This window comes from Oratosquilla oratoria, chromosome 5 (genome assembly GCF_046742065.1).
Source record: "Oratosquilla oratoria isolate Oo_2021 chromosome 5, ASM4674206v1, whole genome shotgun sequence".
Classification (NCBI taxonomy): domain Eukaryota; kingdom Metazoa; phylum Arthropoda; class Malacostraca; order Stomatopoda; family Squillidae; genus Oratosquilla; species Oratosquilla oratoria.
In genome coordinates this window covers 2,207,795-2,230,554 of record NC_134781.1, presented here as the reverse complement: position 1 = coordinate 2,230,554, position 22,760 = coordinate 2,207,795, and the positions used below count along the sequence as shown (strand labels likewise).

The following is a 22,760-nucleotide window of genomic DNA, read 5'->3' as shown; positions in this document are numbered from 1 at the left end:
GTATGTATGTATGTAATAATTCTTAATTCTTTCATTATACAGAGCTATTGCAGAAACTGTCTCAGACATTGCTCCTCGAGTTCCTCCACCTGATGTATTTGAGGATGTTATGTTGCTCAGTGGATTAGAGCCAATGCGTATTACAAAGCAGACCAATTTTGTTAATATAGGTTAGAATAATTAGAAATTGTATTTAATTAATCAGAAGTTATATTGATAAATGAAATGACATGCATTTATATTTGAAATTGTAGAAAAAAAAAAATGTACCATTTTCAAATATGATTATATGAAAATATGAATTGTTTATATGTCAGTTTTGTTATCTCTTTTTCTGCAAGGTGAAAGATGTAGTGTTGCTGGATCCCGTATGTTTTGTCGACTCATCAAAAATGGTCAATATGATGAAGCTTTGGCTATTGCTAAATTGCAGGTGAGTTTAAGCTAATGTTATTTTTTGTAAGTGTGAAGATGACTCAATATTCATAGTTTTTTTTTTTTTAAAGGACAGAATAGAAGATAAATGGGAATACAGTAATACAGATGGGTGTAGGGTGAGTGTATGCTTTGACTCGGCCACTGTATAAGGTGGGGAAAAGTCCTTCTGATAATATGTATTGTATGTATATAGGTGGGAGTGGAATTATGCCTTTTGACTTTTGGCTACCTCCCTTGTAAGGTGGAAAAAGCCCTTGGTATATGTATGTATGTATGTATATTCAACATAGAGATGAGAAGAAAACAAGAGTGGTGGATGGGAGTGGATGTGTACCTTTGATTTGGCTACCTCCCTTATAAGGGGGAAGAAGCCCTTGATATATAGATTGATACATGTGTGTATGTGTTTATTATTGTAATGATTAATGAAGTTTAATGTTGTATTTTCAGGTAGAAAATGGTGCACAGATATTGGACATTAATATGGATGAAGGTCTCCTAGATGGGAAGATGGCTATGTCTCGGTTTCTTAATCTAATTGCAACAGAACCAGACATTTGTAAGGTATGCATGCATGTGTAAATGCATAACTTGTATCTATATCTTGATTTGTTAATGCATAATTTCTATCCATAACAGAGCCAGGCATATGAAGATGCAGATGCATGTGTTGATATATGATTTGTTTATAATTATTTTGAGAGATGGATTAATTATTGCATGTTGGTAACAGATTGTACTGGTGACATTCACTGATTGCCTTTGGCTCCTTAGGTTCCCATATGCATTGATTCATCCAACTTTGACGTGATTGAAGCTGGACTCAAAGTGACTCAAGGCAAATGCATTGTCAATTCCATTTCTTTGAAAGAAGGAGAGAGTGATTTTATTAAGAAAGCAAAAATAATAAAGAAATATGGAACAGCTGTTGTTGTGATGGCTTTTGACGAAGTGGGACAGGTAAGAATATTTATTTATATAGAATTATTTATAACTTGGATGATTTGTTATTTCACATAGCAATATGATGAATATTGAAATACATATGTATATTAAAAGGCCCTTTCCCCCTAATATAAGGGTTGGCTGGGTCAAAGCATACACCTACCCTTTACCCATCTTGTACCTGTCCAAAATCCATTTGTTGTCCTTTCCATTTTAGCTCCTTGTTAATGAATGGTCATTCCTATCCCTCTCCTACTGCTTGGGTCAGAGGCAATGCAGCAAGACACAGCACCTCTACAGCAGGGCTTGGCAATTAAAGCTGATTTACCCCTACTGCTTTATTACATGGTGACCCTTCCCATCCTCATCCATTGGGAACATACAGAACAGGCAAGAAAAAAAATCCCTTTAGGCCATGTCAATTTTTCATCCATTCACAACCACTCTCCACTCACACCTATCTCTTGCCCTCCCTTTTGTCTGCTCAACAAATATTCCTTTTCACCCAGTCCATCCAACTTGGTCTTCCCCTCAGGTTTATTCCAACCACATTCATCTTCTACACCCTTTTTGCCAGATTTTCTTTGCTAATTCTTTCTATATGCCCAAACCATCCCAGTATTCTTTGATCAGCCCTACCTGCCAGCCCTTTCAGTCCCTGCTGTCTGCCTCACCTCATTTCTCACTGTCCATCCTTGTAAGCCCTACTGTACTTCTTAATCATTTCATCTCAAGCATATTTAGGTTCCTCCCACTTTTTGAAGCCATGGAAAGCAAGAGATAGGTCAGTTCACCTACCTGTGATGGTATAAAAGGATAGTTGTTTTCCATAATCGGTTTTTCCCCATTTCAGGCTACTGACACTGAAAGTAAAATTAGAATATGCCAACGGGCATATAGAATATTAGTAGAAAAAGTTAAGTTTAATCCACATGACATCATTTTTGATCCAAATATCCTGACCATTGCCACTGGTCTGGAAGAACATGACAACTATGGGGTTAATTTTATAGAGGCGACCACAGTGATTAAGGTACAGTACATGGAATTCTTTAGTGTTATTGTAATGACGAAATAGAAGAGATGAAAAGCACCAAAACATAAGTGAGGAGATTTCAGTGAAAGATTATGTGAAAAAGCACAATTTGTTTTGAGAGATTCAGATTCAGGAAAAAAAAAAGAATGAAAATATAACATTTCCTGTGTGTTTATAATTTTTTCTCTTTTCTGCAGGCCACATGCCCTGGTGCTCGCATCAGTGGAGGTGTTAGTAACTTTTCCTTTTCCTTTCGTGGGATGGATGTTATTAGAGAAGCCATGCATTCAGTCTTTCTTTACCATGCAATCAAGGCAGGCATGGATATGGGTATAGTTAATGCAGGATCTCTTCTCCTATATGATGACATTGAGCCAGAATTACTTAGATTGTGTGAAAACCTCTTGTGGAATTTGGATCCTGATGGTACCGAGAAACTCCTTGCTTTTGCTCAACTGAATACAAAAGAATCTAAAACCACTGTTTTAGTTGAAGATTGGAGATTGAAAAGTGTTGAAGAAAGACTAGAATATTCCTTAGTGAAGGGGATTGATACTTACATAGAGAATGATGTAGAGGAAGCAAGAAGAAGAAAAGATGTGTACCCTCGACCACTCGGCATCATTGAAGGACCCCTTATGAATGGTATGGGTATTGTCGGAGATTTTTTTGGAAGTGGGAAAATGTTTTTACCACAAGTGATAAAGTCTGCAAGAGTAATGAAAAAAGCAGTCGCTTATCTTATTCCCTTTATGGAACAGGAGAAAGCAGAGTGTTCAAACGGAGAGGATATCTCAGCCAATGATCGATATGCAGGAATAGTGGTTCTTGCAACTGTGAAGGGGGATGTGCATGACATTGGCAAGAATATTGTTGGAGTTGTCCTGGGTTGTAATAATTATAAAGTTGTAGATCTTGGTGTCATGTGCACTGCAGATAAAATATTGCAAGCAGCAATTGCTGAAAAAGCAGATATAATTGGTCTTTCTGGTTTAATCACACCATCCTTGGATGAAATGGTCTTTGTGGCTAAAGAAATGGAAAGAATGAAATTCCAGGTTCCTCTGTTAATTGGTGGGGCAACAACCTCAAAGACTCATACAGCTGTGAAAATATCTCCACGGTATACATATCCTGTAGTTCATGTTCTGGATGCCTCCAAGTGTGTTCTTGTGGTAAGTGTTGATATTTTATCAAATAATGACAATATCTTTGAAGACTTATAATTGTTGAGGTTTTCTTACAAGTGTATTTTATTATTGTAGTGTTCAGCACTTTTAGATAAAAATCTGAGCAGGGATTATACTGAAGACCTTCAAGAAGAGTATGAGACAATATCTGAAGAACATTATGAGAGCCTAAAGAACAAGAAGTACCTTAAAATAAATGATGCAAGGAATTGCAGGTTCATCATTGACTGGAAGAATGAAGCAGATACTAGTAAGGAGTTGAATTTATTCTCTTGCTTTCAGATGAGCTGTGGATGTTGAATACTTAATTTTATGTGGAGTAAACATATCCTTGCAAGTATATCTTGTTTAATAAAATATAGCATATATATGTATATATATATATATATATACCAAACAGCATATGATAAAAGTCCTTTTTCCCAGTATGGAGGAAGACCATAATCATATACATATTCATATATACATATATATTATATATATATATATATATATATATATATATATATATATATGTATATATATATATATTTGAATATGTAAATATATATATATATATATATATATATATTTATATATATATATATATATATATATATATATATACATATATATTATATATATATATATATATATATATATATATATATATATATATACACCAGTGGCTTTTTCCTTCTTACAAGGGAGATAGCCAAAAAAGTCATAATATCCACTTCAATCAGTTCCCTCCCCACATACTCCACTCCCATTCACCCCCGTCCCTCCCTCTTGTCTTAGCTCCTAGATGACAGGTCATCCCTGCATCCCTCCTAGATGACAGGTCATCCCTGCAATGTAACAAGACAGCACAATCCACTGCAAGGCTGCTTCATTTAATCAGCAAACCCCCTCTCCGTCCCCTCATGCAAAAAAAGAGAAGATGGGGAGAAATCCCTTCAGGCTGCATCAAATTATCATTCAAACCCCCACCCACTCTCATCTATGTATCACAGCATCATCCAAACACAACCATTCTCCACTCACCCTATCTTTTGTCTTCACCCTTCCTCAACAGACAGTCTCCTTTCCCAGTGCCCCTTTTACCTCATCCATCCATCTCAATCTTGTTTGCCCCCTCATGTCCACCCCTTCCACCTCTGCCTTCTACACCTTTTACTAATCTTTCTTCACTCGTTCTTTCCATGTGTCCAAACCACTCCAATACTCTTTCATCATTCCTACCTCCCAACTCCCTTTCCACCCCCTCTCTCCTTACCTCCTTGTTTCTCACTCTATCCAGCTATACTTCTCTGGCATTTCATCTCAAACACATTCAAACTCCTCTCTCATGTTCTTTGTTTATGCCCTGTACAATGCTGTCAGCACAATCACTCCTTCATACAATCTCTTCTTAGCATCCATTCCCAAATGTCTGTTTCTCATTACACTTTTTAATCCCCCAAAGCATTTACTTGCTCCTCTCAATCTACATTCTGCCTCCACCTCCACTCCCTTTCCCAACACATTTGCACCCAAGTATCTAAAGTTACTTCCTCCAGTCTCCCTTAATATTCACTTCCAATTTGCTGCCACATTCTTCCCTTGTACATATCATCACCTTACTTTTACCCCCATTTATCTTCAACTTCCTCCTTTCGCACACCTTCCCAAACTCTGTCACTAACCTCCTTAATCCCTCCTTTGATCCTGCTACAAGTGCAGTGTCATCAGCAAACAACTAGCTTATCTCCCATTTCTCTCCATTTTCTCTAACCATCTTCAATCCTGGACCCATTAGTCTTGCACCTCTCATACCACCTCATCCATGTATAAATTGAACAGCCAAGGAGACATAACACATCCTTGGCAAAGTCCCACCTTTACCTCAAACCAATCACTCTCTCCATTTCTAATTCTAACACAGGCTGTACTACTCTTGTAAAAACTTTTGACTGCTCTTAACAGCTTTCCTCCTATCCCATATATCTGCAATACCTCTCACAGTGCCTTCCTCTCTACCCTGTCATAAGCCTTTTCCAAATCCATAAAGGACCAAAACATATCCTTACCTTTTCTTAAAGTATTCTCACATATTTGCCTTACTACAAAAGTCTGATCCATTTAACCCCTATCTGTCCTAAACCCACACTGTTCCTCACCAATTACTTCTTCTGTTCCTCTCCTAATCCTCTCAATCAAAACCTTCCCATAAGCCTTCCCAACTATACTCACACTTGTCCCCTTTACCCTTGTATAGTGGAACTATATGGGCACTCCTCCAGTCGTCCAGAACTCGTATCTCTTATAGACCAACATTAAACAACCTCACCAGCCAGTCCACCATTACTGTACCTCCCTCTTTTAGACACTCCACATGACACCAATCCAACCCAGGTGCCATACCTGCTCTCATCATTGTAATAACTGCTTTCACCTCATCTTTCCATATTTGTCCTCCATTTTCCTCATTCATCACTGTCATTTTCTTAGTGCTTTCCAGTACAACTACCTTTCCCTCCCTATCCTTCACATTTAGCAACTCCCTAAAATACTCTGCCCATCTTCCTCTTACTGCCATCTCTTCCATTATCATCTCTCCATCTGCACCTTTTACTTTTTCTTCTGTACTTAATTTGCCTCCTCTTCCTCTCTTAATTTCCTTCCAAAACATCTTTTTATTACTTTAGAAAATTTCTGTCATACTCTTGCCCCATTTCACATCTGCTCTCCTCTTTGCCTCCTTTATCTTATGCTCTACCTCTTTTCTTTGTACCTCTCATATGATTCTCTCATCCTTTTTTGTAACCAATCTGTGAATATTTGTTTCTTCTCTTCTACAACCTTCTTTGCTTCATTATCCCACCCCTCCCTACCCTTTCTTCTATTTCCTCCCATCCTCCTTGTTCCACACACCAACTTTGCACACCTTGTGACTCCCTCCTTGAACTGTCCCCATTCCTCTTCCACTCCTAGTTCTACTCTATCCATCACTCCCTCCCACTCCTCTCTCATCTTCTTATTATACTCCTTCCCCTTTTCTTTCTTATTTAAGTAGTTTACTATAAGCACCTCCCTCCCTTCTATCCTTTTCCTCTTTCTCCATCTGTCCTCCACTCTCAGCTTACCTTCCACCAATAAATGATCTAATATTCCCCCAGTCTCTCCCCTTAGAACATGTACATCCAAAACTCTTCCTACTCTTCCCCTGGTTACCACTACATAGTCCATTAAAGCCCTATCTACCACCTTTCCATCCACCACCTTCTCCCATGTATACTTGTGCTTGGCTTTCTTCCTAAACACCATATTTGCTATCATCAACTCTCTAGACACATCACCATCAAATCTCCACTATGATTTTTTCTTGGAACTCCACACTTCCCAGCCACTCTGTCTATTGGTTCATTTCCTACCATAGCATTAAGATCTCCCAGTACCACTACATTGACATTTCTCCCTAAACCCTCTATGCACTCATTTAAGTCTGTCCAAAAAGCCTCACTTTCCTCTACACTTTTCTCACTACCAGGCCCATATGCACTTACAAAAACCCACATCACCCTTTCCAGTTTCATGTTCATCTACATTAACCTTGAAGAAACCTCCTTCCACTCCACCACACATTTCCCTATCTCTTCACTTAATAATGCACCCACCCCTTCTCTCCCTCGCCCTCTCTTCACTCCTGACACCCTCCCAACTACACTTCCAAACTTAAATTTGCCTCTCCTTTTCAACTTATTTTCACTCAAAGCCAAGACATTAATCTTTCTTCTCACAAACATATTGCCTAGCTCTTCCTTTTTACTCTGATCTTTACCACATCCACACACACTAAAAGACCCAAACCTTAGGGTTCTGGTTTGCAAACTCCTCCCAGACCCTCTCATGCTTTTGCTTTTTTTTTTAGGAATGCCCCTTTTGGGGCTACAGAGAGTAGGATACTTAGTCTTATCCCTGTCCCATTTTTTTTGCCTTTTATGACTCAATTAGGAACACTCGGTGGCAGTATTCTTCCCCCCCCCCCACCACAGGGTTTGGCAAAAAAGGAATGAACATTCAGAGAAGTGGTACAGGACAGTATTAAGAGTGAGGGGACAGCATAATGGAGGGACAGTTGCAGTATAATAAAGTAGCATAATTTCTTTATGAATAGAGATTTCCTCTATCACAGACAAAATGATTTGTGGCTCTGGTCCATAGGGGTGCCCCATATACTCGTAGAGCCTAAAGTATCAGCTGCATGCTACTGAGCAGCTTTTAAGCCCACAACAATATGCAGCCAATACCCCCAGAGAGGGTATAGCACAGATTATTTATTGATTTATGGGGTGGGTGAAGGGTGGATACCTTGGCTGGCTACCTCTTTTATAAGGGGTGACAAGACCATTTGGTACTGGTATATAAATAGTTATAGATTTATTTATGTATATATATATGTATTTTTTTTTTCTTGCAGTTCGACCATCTTTTGTTGGATGCAAGACCTTTAAGAATTATGATTTACAACATCTTGTGAATTATATAGATTGGAAACCTTTCTTTGATGTATGGCAGCTCAGAGGGAAATACCCAAATAGGGGCTACCCAAAACTTTTTAATGACCCCACCATTGGTATGTATTTATCCTGAAATGTAATTTACCTTACACCATGAAGATGTACCTTGAGTTGACTATTTCTTTATTTTACTTTTACTTAAGGCCAAAAAATGCCAGTCCAAAGTGCAGAGTAATGCATAAAAAATGGAATTTGATGTACACTTTAGCTGATAGGCAACTATCATTGTTGAATATAAATCTTTATTATGTTGTGCATGAAATTATGATTTTCTGGTAAGACAAATTTAAAAATTCATTGTAACAAACTTTGAGTATAAGTAGTATTATTTATTAAAACTTTATACTGTAGTGTTTTTCTCTGTTCTTCAAATCATGTACTTATTTTGAGTAACTTAACTCTCATTGTGTAGTATTTGCAGTTTAGTAAGTAAAATTTATATGAAAGATTTACTAACAGAATTTGAATACATAAATTTTCTCTCAAATCTTTCTTAAAGCTCAGTTTATATATAATCTTTTAGACAGACAGGACAAATGCAATTTCTTTTTTGTCCTAACAATAAGAACATTTTCAAATGTTCTTAATTTATTTCAGTATACATTTTGAAATTGCAGGTCCTGAAGCCAAGAAAGTTTTTCAAGATGCTAAGGATATGTTGGATGAAATTATTTCAAAGAAGCTTATCTACGCTCATGGTATTGTCGGTTTCTTCCCAGCAAATAGTCTTGGGGATGACATATTGATATACACAGATGAGACCAGATCAAAAGCTAAGGCAACACTTTATGGTCTTAGACAGCAGGTCAGTTTTGTTGAATCCTTTATTTGGTAGAATTTTTGTTTCTGCCAAGAGGAATGTCTGTTGAGTGAGAGAGTGGAAAGATAGTGAATGGAGAGAGGTTGTAAATGGGTGAAGAAATGACACGGGCAGTGGATTGGTTTACCAATATTACCTAACTCTTTCAACTAATTTCTTTTAATAGGTAGACAAAGGCAATGATGACCCACATGCTTGTATTTCGGACTTCATTGCACCACTGGAAACTGGACGAAAGGATTATATTGGAATGTTTGCTGTTTCAGCTGGATTTGGAGTCGAGGAACTTTGTTCAAGGTATGTTGTAAACAGATACAAGAAATATGGAGATCAGTTATTCAATATAAAGTCATTCCATGCCAGATACCACTATGCTCACATAACAGGATCACAAAGAAGATTCTGAGATTGTTGTGTATAAACACTAAACATGAAGAGTCAAGGAAAGAGGGAGTGAGGGGTAGTGAATAGAAGTGGAGTATGTAGGGATGAAATGGGTGAGAGTAGATTTATGTCTTTGACTTCGGCTATCTCTCTTGTATGGGGGAAAAAGCCCTTGGTATATGTATGTATGTATGAGTAGATTGTTAACAATTTATCATTCCATAGGGAATGAAGTAATTGCTATTTGCAGATGACACTGCACTTTTGGCAAATTCTGAGGAGATATTGAAGCAGTGGCTGACTGAGTTTGGAAGGGTTTGTAACAGAAGAAAGTTAGGTGAATGTGAACAAAAGTAAAATGATGAGAAGTACAAAGAATAATGGTAGGTTGAATGTAAGAAAATGGAGAAAAGTGGGAGGTGAGCCAGCTGTTGTTTGCAGACACTGCGCTTGTGGCAGGATCAGAGGATTGAGGAAGTTGGTGACAGAGTTTGAGAGAGTGTGTGATAGAAGAAAGCTGAAGATAAGTGTGGGTAACAGTAAGGTGATGAGATGTTCAAGGGTGAAAGTGGCAGCAGACTGGAAGTGAGCATTAATGGAGAGCGACAGGAGGAAGTGGATAGTTTTAGATACTTGGGTGCAAATGTGGCAGGAAAAGGTGGAGTGGAGGTGGAGGTAGAATGTAGATTGAGAGAAGCGAGTAAATGTCTTGGTGGATTAAAAAGTGTAATAAGGAATAGACATTTGGGAATGGATGCTAAGAGGAGACTATATGAAGGAGTGATTGTGCCAACAGCACTGTATGGGGCAGAAACATGGAACATAAGAGAGGAAGAGAGGAGTTTGAATGTGTTTGAGATGAGGTGTCTGAGAAATATGATGGGTGTTACTAGGCTAGATAGAGTGAGAAATGAGGTGAGGAGGAGAACAGGGGTGGAAAGGGAGTTGGGAGATAGGGTTGATGAAAGAGTATTAAGATGGTTTGGACACATGGAAAGAATGAGTGAAAAAAGGCTAGTAAAAGAGGTATGGAAGGCAGATGTGGAGGGAGTGAACATGAGGGGACATCCTAGGATGAGGTGGATGGATGGGGTGACGGGGGCTTTAGGGAAGAGGGGAATGTCTGTTGAGGAAGGATGGGAGAGGACAGAAGACAGGGGGAAATGGAGAATGGTTGTATATGGATGATGTTGTGATGCATGAGGTGGAATGGGTGGGGGGATGGGGGGTGAGGTAGTATGTGTGAGCAAAATTTGACGCAGCCCGAAGGGATTTCTCCCCGCCTTTTCCTTTTATGAATGGGGGGACGGAGAGGAGGGGGTCGCCGATTTAATGAAGCGGCCTTGCTGTGGATGTGCAGTATCTTGCAACACTGCTTCTGACCCAGGGCAGTGGACAAGGTGCAGGGATGACCCGTCATCCAGGAGGTGCTAAGATAAGAGGGAGGGTGGAGGGGTGTGGAGTGTATTCAGGGATGGAATGGGTGGGAATGATTTTATGCCTTTTCCTTTTTGGCTACCTCCCTTGTAAGGGGGAAAAAGCCTTGGTATATGTATGTATGTATGTATGAATGTAAGTGTGAAGGGTGAAAATCTTCAGGAAGTGGAGATTTTAAAGTATGTGGTGTTGCATGTAATAGTGAATGGAGCGCTGAATTATAGAGTAAAAGAAGCAAGTAAACGTCTGGGTGGAATGAAAACTACTATAAGAAAGGTGTTTGGGGATTAATGCAAAGAGAAGGTTGTACTAAGGAGTGTATCTGTGGCACTGTTTGGAGCAGATTTGGAATATAAGGGAGGGAAAGGGGAAGAGTTTGAATGTGTTTTAAATGAAATGTTTGAGAAATATCATGTTACAAGAATGGATAGTGAGAAATGTAGATGTGAGGCAGGGAATGTGAATGTGAAAGGAGCTATGGAATAGTGTATGATGTCTGTTCAAAAAATACATGGACTGATGTCATAAAGCAAAATGTACTTTATTTAGTAGTTACACATCTGGGTCCCCTTCAAAGTACTCTCCTCCCCAATGCACGCTCTTATCCCAATGGTGTTTCCACTTGTTGAAGCAGTCCTGGTATGCTTCTTTTGTAATATTCTTCAGCTCCTTCATCACATTTGCCTTAATCTTAGGAATTGTCTCACATCTTCTTCCTTTCAAGGGTCTTTTGACTTTGGGATACAAGAAAAAATAACAAGGAGCAAGATCAAGTGAGTAGGGGGATGGGGAAGAAGAGTGGTCAAGTGTTTGGCCAAAAACTCACGAGTTCTGAGGGCTGAATGGGCTGGAGCATTGTCGTGATGGAAAAACCAGTTGCCACTCCTCCACATTTCTGGCCTTTTGCAATGGATGGCGTCCCTCAGATGTTTCAAAACTTCAATGTAATAAGTCTGGTTCACTGTGGAGCCTTCGGGGAGGTACTCGTGGTGAACAACACCCTTAGCATCAAAGAAAACTGTCAGCATCACCTTCACCTTGGATGAAACCTGGCAAGCTTTTTTGGGTCTGGGGGATGTTTCATTCATCCACTGGGGCGATTGGACCTTCGTTTCAATGTCAAAACCATAAACCCACAATTCATCACCTGTTATGATCCTGGACAAGAAGTTTTCATCTTCTGAACGATCAAGTAATTCCTGACAAACCTGGATGCGATGGACTTTTTGTTTGTCTATCATCAGGTGTGGCACAAATTTCACATCAACATGGTGCATCTTCAATCTTTTTGTCAAAATCTTGTAACAAGATTCAACTGATATCCCACACTCTTCAGCAAGCTCCCTGACAGTCAGACATCGATTTGCCTGCACCAGGGTGTTGATTTTGTTGATGTGTGGGTTGTCAGTTGATGTGGAAGGACGTCCAGGATGCTCATCATCTTCAATGGACTGTCGACCATCCTTAAAACACTCATGCCACTTGAAACATGCCATACGCTTTATAGCAACATCACCATAAGCCATGTTAAGCATTTGCAAAAGTTTCAGTCACAGATTTTCCAAATTTAACACAAAATTTCACAAGTCATTGCTCCTTCACATCATTCATTCTGAGATCCGCCAAACGAAAAAATCACACTTCACTAAAAACTGCATAGCTAATACACAAATAAAGATACCTGCAATTGGGAAATGGCGTCAATCAGCTGATCTGTGCAAACTTAGTGACACCAAGCAGATTTCTCTGGAACCAACTGGAGCCGCGCCATTCAAACAGCGAGTGTATTTTTTTAACAGACCTCGTAGATCAGAAGATGCCAAGGTGGTTTGGGCATGTGGAAAGAATGAATTTGAAAAAACCAGCTAAAGGTGTGTGGAAAACAGAAATGGATAGAGTAAGCTTGAGAAGACCAAGAATGTGATGGATGAATGGAGGTTTGGATGCACATGGAATGTCTCTGCCGGTGACTTGCTGCATTGCTTTTGACCCAAACAATATGACAAGGGACAGTAGCACTGACATGGGAGAGGTGGTTGAGTGGATTTTGTGTATGATGTTGTTGTGTATTTTGATTCAGCAATCCCTTTTATAAGGGGAAAGGGCCTTTTGTGTATTTTGCAGACAAGTGTTAGATGTTATTCCTTTATTCACAGATTTGAAAAGGAGTATGATGACTACAATGTAATATTGGTGAAAGCAATTGCTGATCGTTTAGCTGAAGCCTTTGCTGAAGAGCTTCATGAAAGAACCCGCAAGGAGCTTTGGGGTTATGGAACCTCTGAAATGTTGGAGGCAGGAGACCTTCACAAAGTAAAATACAAGGTATGTGTTTTGGCTTTAGATGGCTTGGTAAACTTTATTGCTAAATGTTACCTGCCTTGTCATAGTAGTAGTAGTACAAGTAGAAGTAGTAGTTGTAGCAGAAGTAGTAGAAGTAGTAGTAGTAGTAGTAGTATAAGTAGTAGTAGAAGTAGTTGTAGAATGAGAAGATATAACAACACCAAGACACATGGATATTAACCTCACCTGCCTTTTCTCAGGTCACCACTCAGCACTAAAAGAATAATTATATGAAATTCTACTTATCACAGACAGTACATGCTCCAGATACTCACATCACATTGCATACATACATACATATACCAAGGCTTTTTCCCCCTTACAAGGGAGGTAGCCAAAAAGGAAAAGGCATAAAATAATTTCCACCCACTCCATCCCTGAATACACTCCACACCCCTCCACCCTCCCTCTCATCTTAGCACCTCCTGGATGACAGGTCATCCCTGCACCTTGTCCACTGCCCTGGGTCAGAAGCAGTGTCGCAAGACACAGCACATCCACAGCAAGGCCGCTTCATTAAATCGGTGACCCCCCCCTCTCCGTCCCCCCATTGCATAAAAGAAAACGGGGAGAAATCCCTTCGGGCTGCGTCAAATTTTGCTCACACATACTACCTCACCCCCCATCCCCCACCCATTCCGCCTCATGCAATCACAACATCATCCATATACAACCATTCTCCATTCACCCGTCTTCTGTCCTCTCCCGTCCTTCCTCAACAGACATTCCCCTCTTCCCCAAAGCACCCTTCAGCCCATCCATCCACCTCATCCTAAGACGTCCCCTCATGTTCACTCCCTCCACATCTGCCTTCCATACCTCTTTTACTAGTCTTTCTTCACTCATTCTTTCCATGTATCCAAACCATCCTAATACTCTTTCATTAACCCTATTTCCCAACTCCCTTTCCACACCTCTCATCACATCACATTGAAAACAGAAAAGATGGCTTCCACTGCCCTACATATACATGATGTATCAACATATCTTACTAGAGACATTGGGAGAAATTGGTGACTTGCCAGCTTCCATAAGACTACAGGTATACCTAATTGTAATATACAGGAGATGAACTATACTTAGGGAGTCCTGTTTCTTGTTCTCAATTGGACAAACATAGCTTTGAATTATTATTATTATTTTTTTAGAATGGATGCTATCCTGTTGTAGACTGTTTTACAGGTTGATACATCTGTATAGAAGGTTGTGCTTCTTGATATCATCCAGGCATATTTGTTTCATGCCTTGTAAAGCTCCCCCATCTCAAACCAAGAGATTTCCTCTAACATTTTATCTACTCTTATGTGTGAGACTTTAATATTCCATATGGCTTGTTCCCCCTTACAAGGGAAGTAGCCAAATTCAAAGGCATAAATCCACTCCCACCCATTTCATCTCCACATACTCCACTCCCATTCACTACACCTCCCTCCCTCTTTTCTTGGCTCCTCCTGGATGATGGGTCATCCCTGCATCTTGCCCAGTGCCCTGGGTCAGAAGCAATGCAGCAAGACACAGCATATCCACAGCAAGGTTGCTTAATTTAGTCAGCAACCCCCCCTCCATCCCTCATGCAGAAAAAGAGAAGATGGGAAGAAATCCCTTTGGGCTGCATCAAATTATCATTCACACATACTCCCTCACCCCCCCATTCCCCTACCCACTCCCTTCCATGCATCACACTCCACTCCCATTCAATCCCCTCCTTCTGGATGACAGGTCATCCCTGCATTTCACCCACTGCCCTGGGTCAGAAGCAGTGTAGCAAGACACAGCACATCCACTTCATTTAATCAGCAACCCCCTCTCTGTCCCCTCATGCAGAAAAAGAGAAGACGGGAAGAAACTCCTTTGGGCTGTGTCAAAATACATTCACACATATTCCCTCACCCCATCCCCCCACTCCCTTCCATGCATCACAGCATTATCCATACACAACCATTCTCCATTAACCCCTATCTTCTTTCTTCTCCCTTCTACATCAGACATTCCCCTCTTTCCCAATGCCCCATTTACCCCATCCACCCATCTCATCAAATAATCATCCATCCCATTACCCTCATCAAATAATCTCATCCATCTAATAAACACAGAAAATGTGATCAAACCAGTTCACAGAATTCAGGGATTACTTAGCTACAACTACAAAATAGATATAATCAAGATATTGTTGCTGGCCTCCTCTTATACCCTCTCGCGCCTCATGACACCTATGTGGGTGTCATCGTATGGAAGAGGTTAAATAACTTCACCAGCCAGTCCATCATCACTGTACCTCCATTTTTTAGATTCTTTTGCATGACACCCATCTAAACCAGGTGCCTTACCTGCTCTCCTCATTTTAATAACAGCTTTTGCCTCATCTTTTCTTTTTTCTCCTCCATTTTCCTCATTCATTACTGTCATTTTCTTAGCACTCCCCACTACAACTACCTTTCCTTCACATTTAGCAACTTCCTAAAATGCTCTGCCTATCTTACTGTTATTTCTTCCATTATCATCTCTCCATTTGCACCATTTACCTTTTTTCTCTACATGATTCACCTCCTCTTCCTCTCTTAATTTCCTTCCTAAACATCTTTTTATTACTTTAAAAAAATTCTGTCATACTCTTACCCCATTTCACATTTGCTCTCCTCTTTGCCTCCTTTGTCTTATGCTTTACTTCTCTTTTCTTTGTACCTCTCATATTATTATCTTGTCCTATTTTGTAACCAATCTGTGAATGCTTGTTTCTTCTCTTCTGCAACCTTCTTTGCTTCATCATCCCACCTCTCACTACCCTTCCTAATAATAATAACTTTAATATTAAGGAAGTAAAATGGGAGGAGTGGGAAGCATGTGGTCAGAAAAGTTTCTGGAGTTATACTTTGTTAAATATTACAATAAATAATACAATGACTTAAAGGGTAAAAGATGTAACACAAGCAAGAGGAGAGAACACTTCAGTGAGATTGGACTTCCTACTAACCAGAGAACCAGACATTATTGACTCGTTAAAGTATACATGCCCCATAGGAAAGTGATCCTATAGTGCTTGAATTTCACTGGTAGATGAAGATATAGAGCCAAGAAATGAATTATTTAGACAAGGCTGATACCATTTAAGTAGACAAGTTTCCCAATATTGATGAATTTCTTTGAAGAAACATATTGGGAGGAATTCATTAACAGCAATGAAACTGGAAAGAAATGTTTTTTCTAAACCTATATAACTCAAGCAGTTGATTTACTACAAGAGAGTAAGGGTTGGGTATATTGTGTGTACAGTAGTCCCTCAAATAACGCGGATTCAATCATACGCAGATTTTATTTCAAAACCATCTCAAATGTAGAGAATTGTTTTAAAATTCGCGCCGAGTTGGGCACGCATACGCACAACATCGCAAACATTTGTGGTGACTGCTTTCTATTTTACCATATACAGTCGATCCTCATATAACGCGGTCATTATGTACACTGGGAACTGCTCAAACAAGGGTGTGGGGTGAGGGGAAAGCCGTGGGTGGCTGCCTGAGGTCACGTGTCAACCTCCGGGGCGTTACAATAAATCGCGTTATCTGAGGAACGACTGTATATATTTTGTATTTTACTTATATTCATTTCATTTTATTTTATTATTATATTCCACTTTCCAATATTTCATTATTGCTGTTTTGTCTCACTTTGATCATTTATGTACTCGTAAAGTTAAGGTTGTTTGTTGGTTGCAATCCATTAGCGGTGCGCTTGATTCTACCTGTTCCCGCGACTTGTGCGGTGACCCATTCCTCAGTCTCTCACCATTCGTAGTGCTGGTCAATTGCTCTGGAAGTCGTGTTCATTACCCCTCCACGTGTTCTTCACATGGCACCGATACACTCCTCTAAGCCAACAAAGACAAAGATTCAAGGAAAGGCTGGAAAAATTGCTAAGCGAGAAAGGAAGTGTATGACGTTATAAGAACATAAGAAATAAAGGAGACTGCAAAAGACCATAAGGCCTACACTAGGTTATCAGAAAAAATCGTCATTTTGGACAAACTGAGAAGTGGTATGTCCTATGCATCATGTGTAATATAGCAATAGAAAATTAAATATTAATTTTGTAAATTAAAATGTATCACCGTAATATGCAATTTTGTGTGCGGAAATGAAAAACAAAAAAGGTGCTAAAACAGATTTTTTAAGTAACGAAGTCGTGTACGACGAATGGTACGCCATGTTTGTTGTGGTAGATGCCGACGTCGAAGATATGAAAGGATGATAAATTGGTCTAAGGTAAACTAAACTAACCTAACCTACCCGGTAAATCTTTAGTTTCGACCATGGGATGAATAGAGCAATAGAAAATTAAATATTAATTTGTATACTCTGCAAGCTGAGAGAGTGGTTGAAAAGCCCGCCAACGTCTCTCATGACGACGAGAACAAGGACGAGCCGGTTGACATCTAATTTGCAGGTAATGATTTAATAAACACAGGTTAGGTTAGTTTACTTTAGTTTACCTTAGACGAATTTATCATCCTTTCATATCTTCGACGTCGGCATCTACCATAACAAACATGGCGTACCATTCGTCGTACACGACTTCGTTACTTAAAAAATCTGTTTTAGCACCTTTTTTGTTTTTCATTTCCGCACACAAAATTGCATATTACGGTGATACATTTTAATTTACAAAATTAATATTTAATTTTCTATTGCTATATTACTCCCATGGTTGAAACTAAAGATTTACCCCGGTATTTAATATGAAATATCAGCATATGTGGATTTGGTTATACGCGGTAATTTCAGGAACCTAACCCCCGCATTATTCGAGGGACTACTGTACTTAGATTGAGAGAAGGCCTTTGTCAAGGTTACCTCATAATCAGCTAATATGGAAAATGGAGTATATTAGAGGAATAGACAAAACTGACTAAGGTGGGTTTGGGATGGGATGGCATCATGAGGAAATGGAAATAAATTGAAGACTACATCTCTGGAGGATGTAAGGAACTCAGTTTTTTATACAGATGAATCAGCTTCTAGTATAAAAACCATGAATAAATTTAAAGCTAGATATGATAAATGGAGTAAGAGATGGAGCCCCACAAAAATAGCTTGTTTCCTGTATACCATACAAATAGATAAAATGTACACATTTGAATCACAAACCAAACATTCCACAATAGACCTTAAAGTTCTGTACATCACTAAATTTTCTCAGAAATCACCCCAGCTGAGAAATCACTTCCAAAACAAACAAGAATTGTACTGGCTTATGCATGTTCAGGTCACTACCCTACATTAAAACAGTAGACACACAGAATTGGTCTAGGAATACTCCAGCTGTCCCATATTCAACCACAATACAAAAGACATGGAACATCTTATTCTACACTGTCCCACAATCATTCTCTCCAGAGAACAGCATAAAATCTCTTCAGTGAGTGACTTGTGTGTTGAACTGGTGGTTGTAGCTGGTTTCTTTGGGTGCCACAAGTCATCAGCAGGAGGGAACTAGGGCATGGGGTTGATTGATTGATTATGTTACCTCATTTTCTTCTTTCTTTTAATGGTGGCAACTCCATTGTGTCTAATCTCACATCATATGGTTATGATGTTCTATACTGAATTAGTGTTCATATTTCTTCCATATAAAGGTGAAAAAACTTTTGGTATATTAGTAAACCAGCACAGATTTTTTTTCAATATAGATGTGATTCTAAGGTTTATATTATTGCTTGATACTCCTGTTAATCCAATTTAAATTATTCTTTTGAATTGTTTAGGGCATCCGTCCAGCTCCAGGATATCCATGCCAACCCGACCACCAGGAGAAAGTGACGATGTGGGACTTGATGGATGTGAAGGCAGCAGTAGGCATTGAACTCACAGAAGCTTTGGCTATGACTCCAGCTGCATCTGTATCAGGGCTTTACTTTGCAAATCCTAAAAGTCATTACTTTGCTGTTGGCAAGATTGATAAAGACCAAGTTAGTATTGATTTTGTTTTACTTTGCTTGTGACCACAGGAAATAAACAGCGGCAGCATTTTTCCTGCAGATTCTGTATGTAAAGTCATGGTGTATATCCTAACTGGAATAGTAAAACACACACACACACACATCATGAACAAATAAAACTAATTCAACCACATTTCCCATCTCAGCACTCTGTGTGTGTGTGTGTGCGTTTGTTTAAGCTTCCAGCATTGCTCATAGATTGGGCTCCTGGCTAGTAATGGTAACATGCTGGCCTTATAATCACAGGGTTGGCAGATTGAGCTCCACATGGGACAGTGAGCTTAAGCTTTTTACTGGGGAAGTTACTGCCATAGCTGGGCACTACAGTGGGGGGTGTTGAAGCTTGCTTCTGCTGACATTCTGAGAAGAGTCTTTGAGACTGATATAGGAACTGAAACTTTGAAACTCCAACTTTATATGAGCTCTAAAGCTATCATCGGGAAAGGTAATACCTGTTGATTATGAGTCCAGCATGTCATTCAAGATCATGGTGAATCATGCATACAAAAAATAGGGTGTGTGAAAAATTAATGCACTTGTTGGCTACTTGGTGATTCCAATGGCAGTTAGTACCAGTTTATAAACACCAACACAATTGTGGGAATTCTTGGGCATCATCTCACTCAGGGATATATGACTGTGTAAGCTTATAGTTTGTGTTCATATCTATATACCAAATATCATCCGTAACACAGCCATTCTCCACTCACCCATTATTTCCCTTCCTAGCTCAACACCCCTTTCACCCCATCCTTCCATCTCATCCTTGGTTGTTCCCTCAAGTTTTCTACCCATGCCTTCCACACCTTTCACCCTTTCTTCACTCATTCTTCCCATGTGTCCAAACCATCCGAATACTCTCTCATTAGTCCTGTCTGCTATCTCCTTTTTCACCCCAGCTTGCCTCCTCCTCACTTTATCCAACCTTTTAACCCCTACAATAGTTCACAGACATTTCATCTCAAATGCATTTAAACTTTTCCTCTCTGCCTCTCTTAAATTCCAAGTCTCTGCACCATACAGTGCTGTCAGCATAATCATCCCTTCATAGTCTCCTCTTTGCGTCCATTCTCAAATGCCTATTTCTCATATTTTTTCATTCTCCAAGGCATTTACTTGTTTCTTGGTCTTCAATTTACTTACACCTCCAGTCCTCCCTCTCCTGCCTCATGTGACCCCAAATACTTAAAGCTATCCACTTCCTCCAGCCTCTCTCCTTTAAGACTTACTTCCAACTTGCTGATATCCTTTCCCCCTGTACATCTCATCACCTTACTTTTACCCACATTTACCTTCAACTTTCTCCTATTGCATACCCTCCCAAACTCTGTCACTAACTCCCTTAATCCCTCCTAGGACCCTGACACAAGCAGTCATTAGTAAACAACAACAACTGGCTCATCTATCACTTTTCACCATTTTCTTTAACCATCTCCAGTCCCCTGCCCATTACCCTCACCTTTACCTCCTACACCACCCCATCCATGTACACATTGAAGAGCCATGGCGACATGACACATCCCAATTGCAGTCCTACCTGTACCTCAGATCATTAGCTCTCTCCATTTCCAATTCTAACGCAGACTTTAATACATACATACATATACCAAGGGCTTTTTCCCCCTTACAAGGGAGGTAGCCAAAGTCAAAGGCATAAATCCACTCCCACCCATTTCATCTCCACACTTTATTTTTCTCATAAAAATCTCGACTGCCCTTAACAGCTTTCCCCCAATCCCATATGTCTGCAAAACCACCCACAATGCATTTCTGTCAACCGTGTCATGATGGGGGTTACTAGGCTAGATAGAGTGAGAAATGAGGAGGTGAGGAGGAGAACAGGGGTGGAAAGGGAGTTGTTGTTGTTGTCGTTCCCTAGACTGTCTGTCCGAGCAGTCCCATCTCCCCAAGGAATGCCACAGCCGAAACTGGGTTTTCCCACAAATCCTTTATAGAGTGTATGTTGTGTTGTTTGCGTGCATGAATGTGTATAATGCAGTCTTCCATTATGTGTTGTATAGTATGGGGTGAAGTATTACATCCTGGGCAGCTGTTCACAATGCAGTCATCCAGCCTCTTCTGGTAGCTTAGAAGTGCTGGGTGGTGGCCGCACCGCAGTCTGGCCAGGTGGACTCTGTCCTTTCGTGAGAGAGAGGATTCAGAAGGGTGGATATCAGGGGGTCTGGCATGCAGCAATGTGTTGTCTTTCAGTGTGTTAATGGAGCGGTGAGTGATATGATTATGAATACGTTTCCGGAGGCTGGTATTTGGTGGTTGTGGAGGAAGAGAAGAGAGTATCTGTGTGTGATACAGGTCTTTGGGTGTTGTTTTAATGTTTCTTGGTGTGTGTGGGTGTTCTGCTATGTAGTGTAGCGGGTGTGATGTGTTTGTGTGCCTCTCATGTCGAGGTGGTCCTTGACTTTGAGGACTTTTGTTTCATGGTGTAAATGGTCTGTAGGTGTTGTATTTGTGCAACCTGTAATTGTTTTTAGGGCTTTGTTTTGTATGATTTGAAGGGTGTGGTGGTGTGTCTCACTGAGATTAGGAGCCCATGCAGGACTCGCATAATTCATCACTGAGCGTATGCATTGTTTGTATATTGTTGTATTTGTTTCTTTGTTTTGTCCAAATGTTGTTCCAGTGATTGACTTAAGTGCGTTAAGTCTAGGTGTGCATTTGTTTTTTATGTTTGTGATGTGTTGTTTGAAAGACATGGATGTATCGTATGTTACACCAAGAATTTTCGGTGTGTTTGTGTGTGGTATTAGAGTGTTGTTGATGTAGAGATGAGGTATGTATTTGTGTTCTTTTGTCCAGTTGGTGAGAAGTGTTGCTGTAGATTTGGTTGGAGCTATTTTGAGTCTGTGATGAACCATGTGTTGAGTGTATGAAGGTATGGCTGGATATTTCTGCAGCTTTGTCTGTTATGATGTGTGCATGTGATTGTTATGTCATCTGTGTAGGAAGAGATTTGTATTTCTGAGGTGTCTGGTGTGGGTAAGTCATGCATGTATAGATTAAAGAGCGTGGGGGATAGAACAGAGCCCTGTGGTACTCCATTCTTAATGTTTCTGATGTGCGATGATTGGCCATTATATGACACGTAAGCATTCCTACCTGCCAGATAATTGGCCAGCCATCTTTTGGTGTTATTGTGCATGTCTGTGTTATATATTTTATTTGTTAGGTTGTAGCGGGGGATAGCATCAAAAGCTTTACTAATGTCTAATGTTATAAGAAGTGTTCTGTGCTGGGGCCTATCTGAATTGATGCCATCTAAAATTCTTTGTGTGAGGTTTATCAGAAGAGTGTTTGTGGAGTGTAGTGGCCTAAAACCGTGTTGTGAGTCAGCAAGGGGAATATGTGGTGTGACAAGTTTAAGTATTAGGCGTTCAATGACTTTAGAGGGGGTGCAGAGAAGTGTGATTGGGCGGTGCGATGTTGGGATTGTTGGGTCTTTGTTCGGTTTTGGAATGTGCTGTGTTTTGCTGCATTGTTTCTGACCCAGAGCTGTGGGCAAGATGCAGGGATGACCTGTTATCCAGGAGAAGCTAAGAAAAAAGAGAGGGAGAGGTGATGAATGGGAGTGGAGTATGTGGGGATGAAATGGATGGGAGTGGATTTATGCCTTTGA

The 22,760-nt window shown here is 39.9% G+C and overlaps 1 protein-coding gene across 1 annotated transcript in view; it reads left to right on the top strand.

The window, feature by feature from the left end:
- LOC143025329 (methionine synthase-like) overlaps positions 1–22,760 on the top strand; it is a 38,172-nt gene that overhangs the window by 10,329 nt on the left and 5,083 nt on the right. Inside the window, exons 8-19 of the mRNA XM_076184816.1 lie at positions 43–170; positions 342–433; positions 889–1,002; positions 1,213–1,398; positions 2,237–2,416; positions 2,617–3,594; positions 3,685–3,859; positions 8,051–8,206; positions 8,768–8,955; positions 9,137–9,267; positions 12,948–13,116; positions 18,893–19,096. Coding sequence (XP_076040931.1) covers positions 43–170; positions 342–433; positions 889–1,002; positions 1,213–1,398; positions 2,237–2,416; positions 2,617–3,594; positions 3,685–3,859; positions 8,051–8,206; positions 8,768–8,955; positions 9,137–9,267; positions 12,948–13,116; positions 18,893–19,096 — 2,701 coding nt within the window. The remainder of the gene's footprint in view (positions 1–42; positions 171–341; positions 434–888; positions 1,003–1,212; positions 1,399–2,236; positions 2,417–2,616; positions 3,595–3,684; positions 3,860–8,050; positions 8,207–8,767; positions 8,956–9,136; positions 9,268–12,947; positions 13,117–18,892; positions 19,097–22,760) is intronic.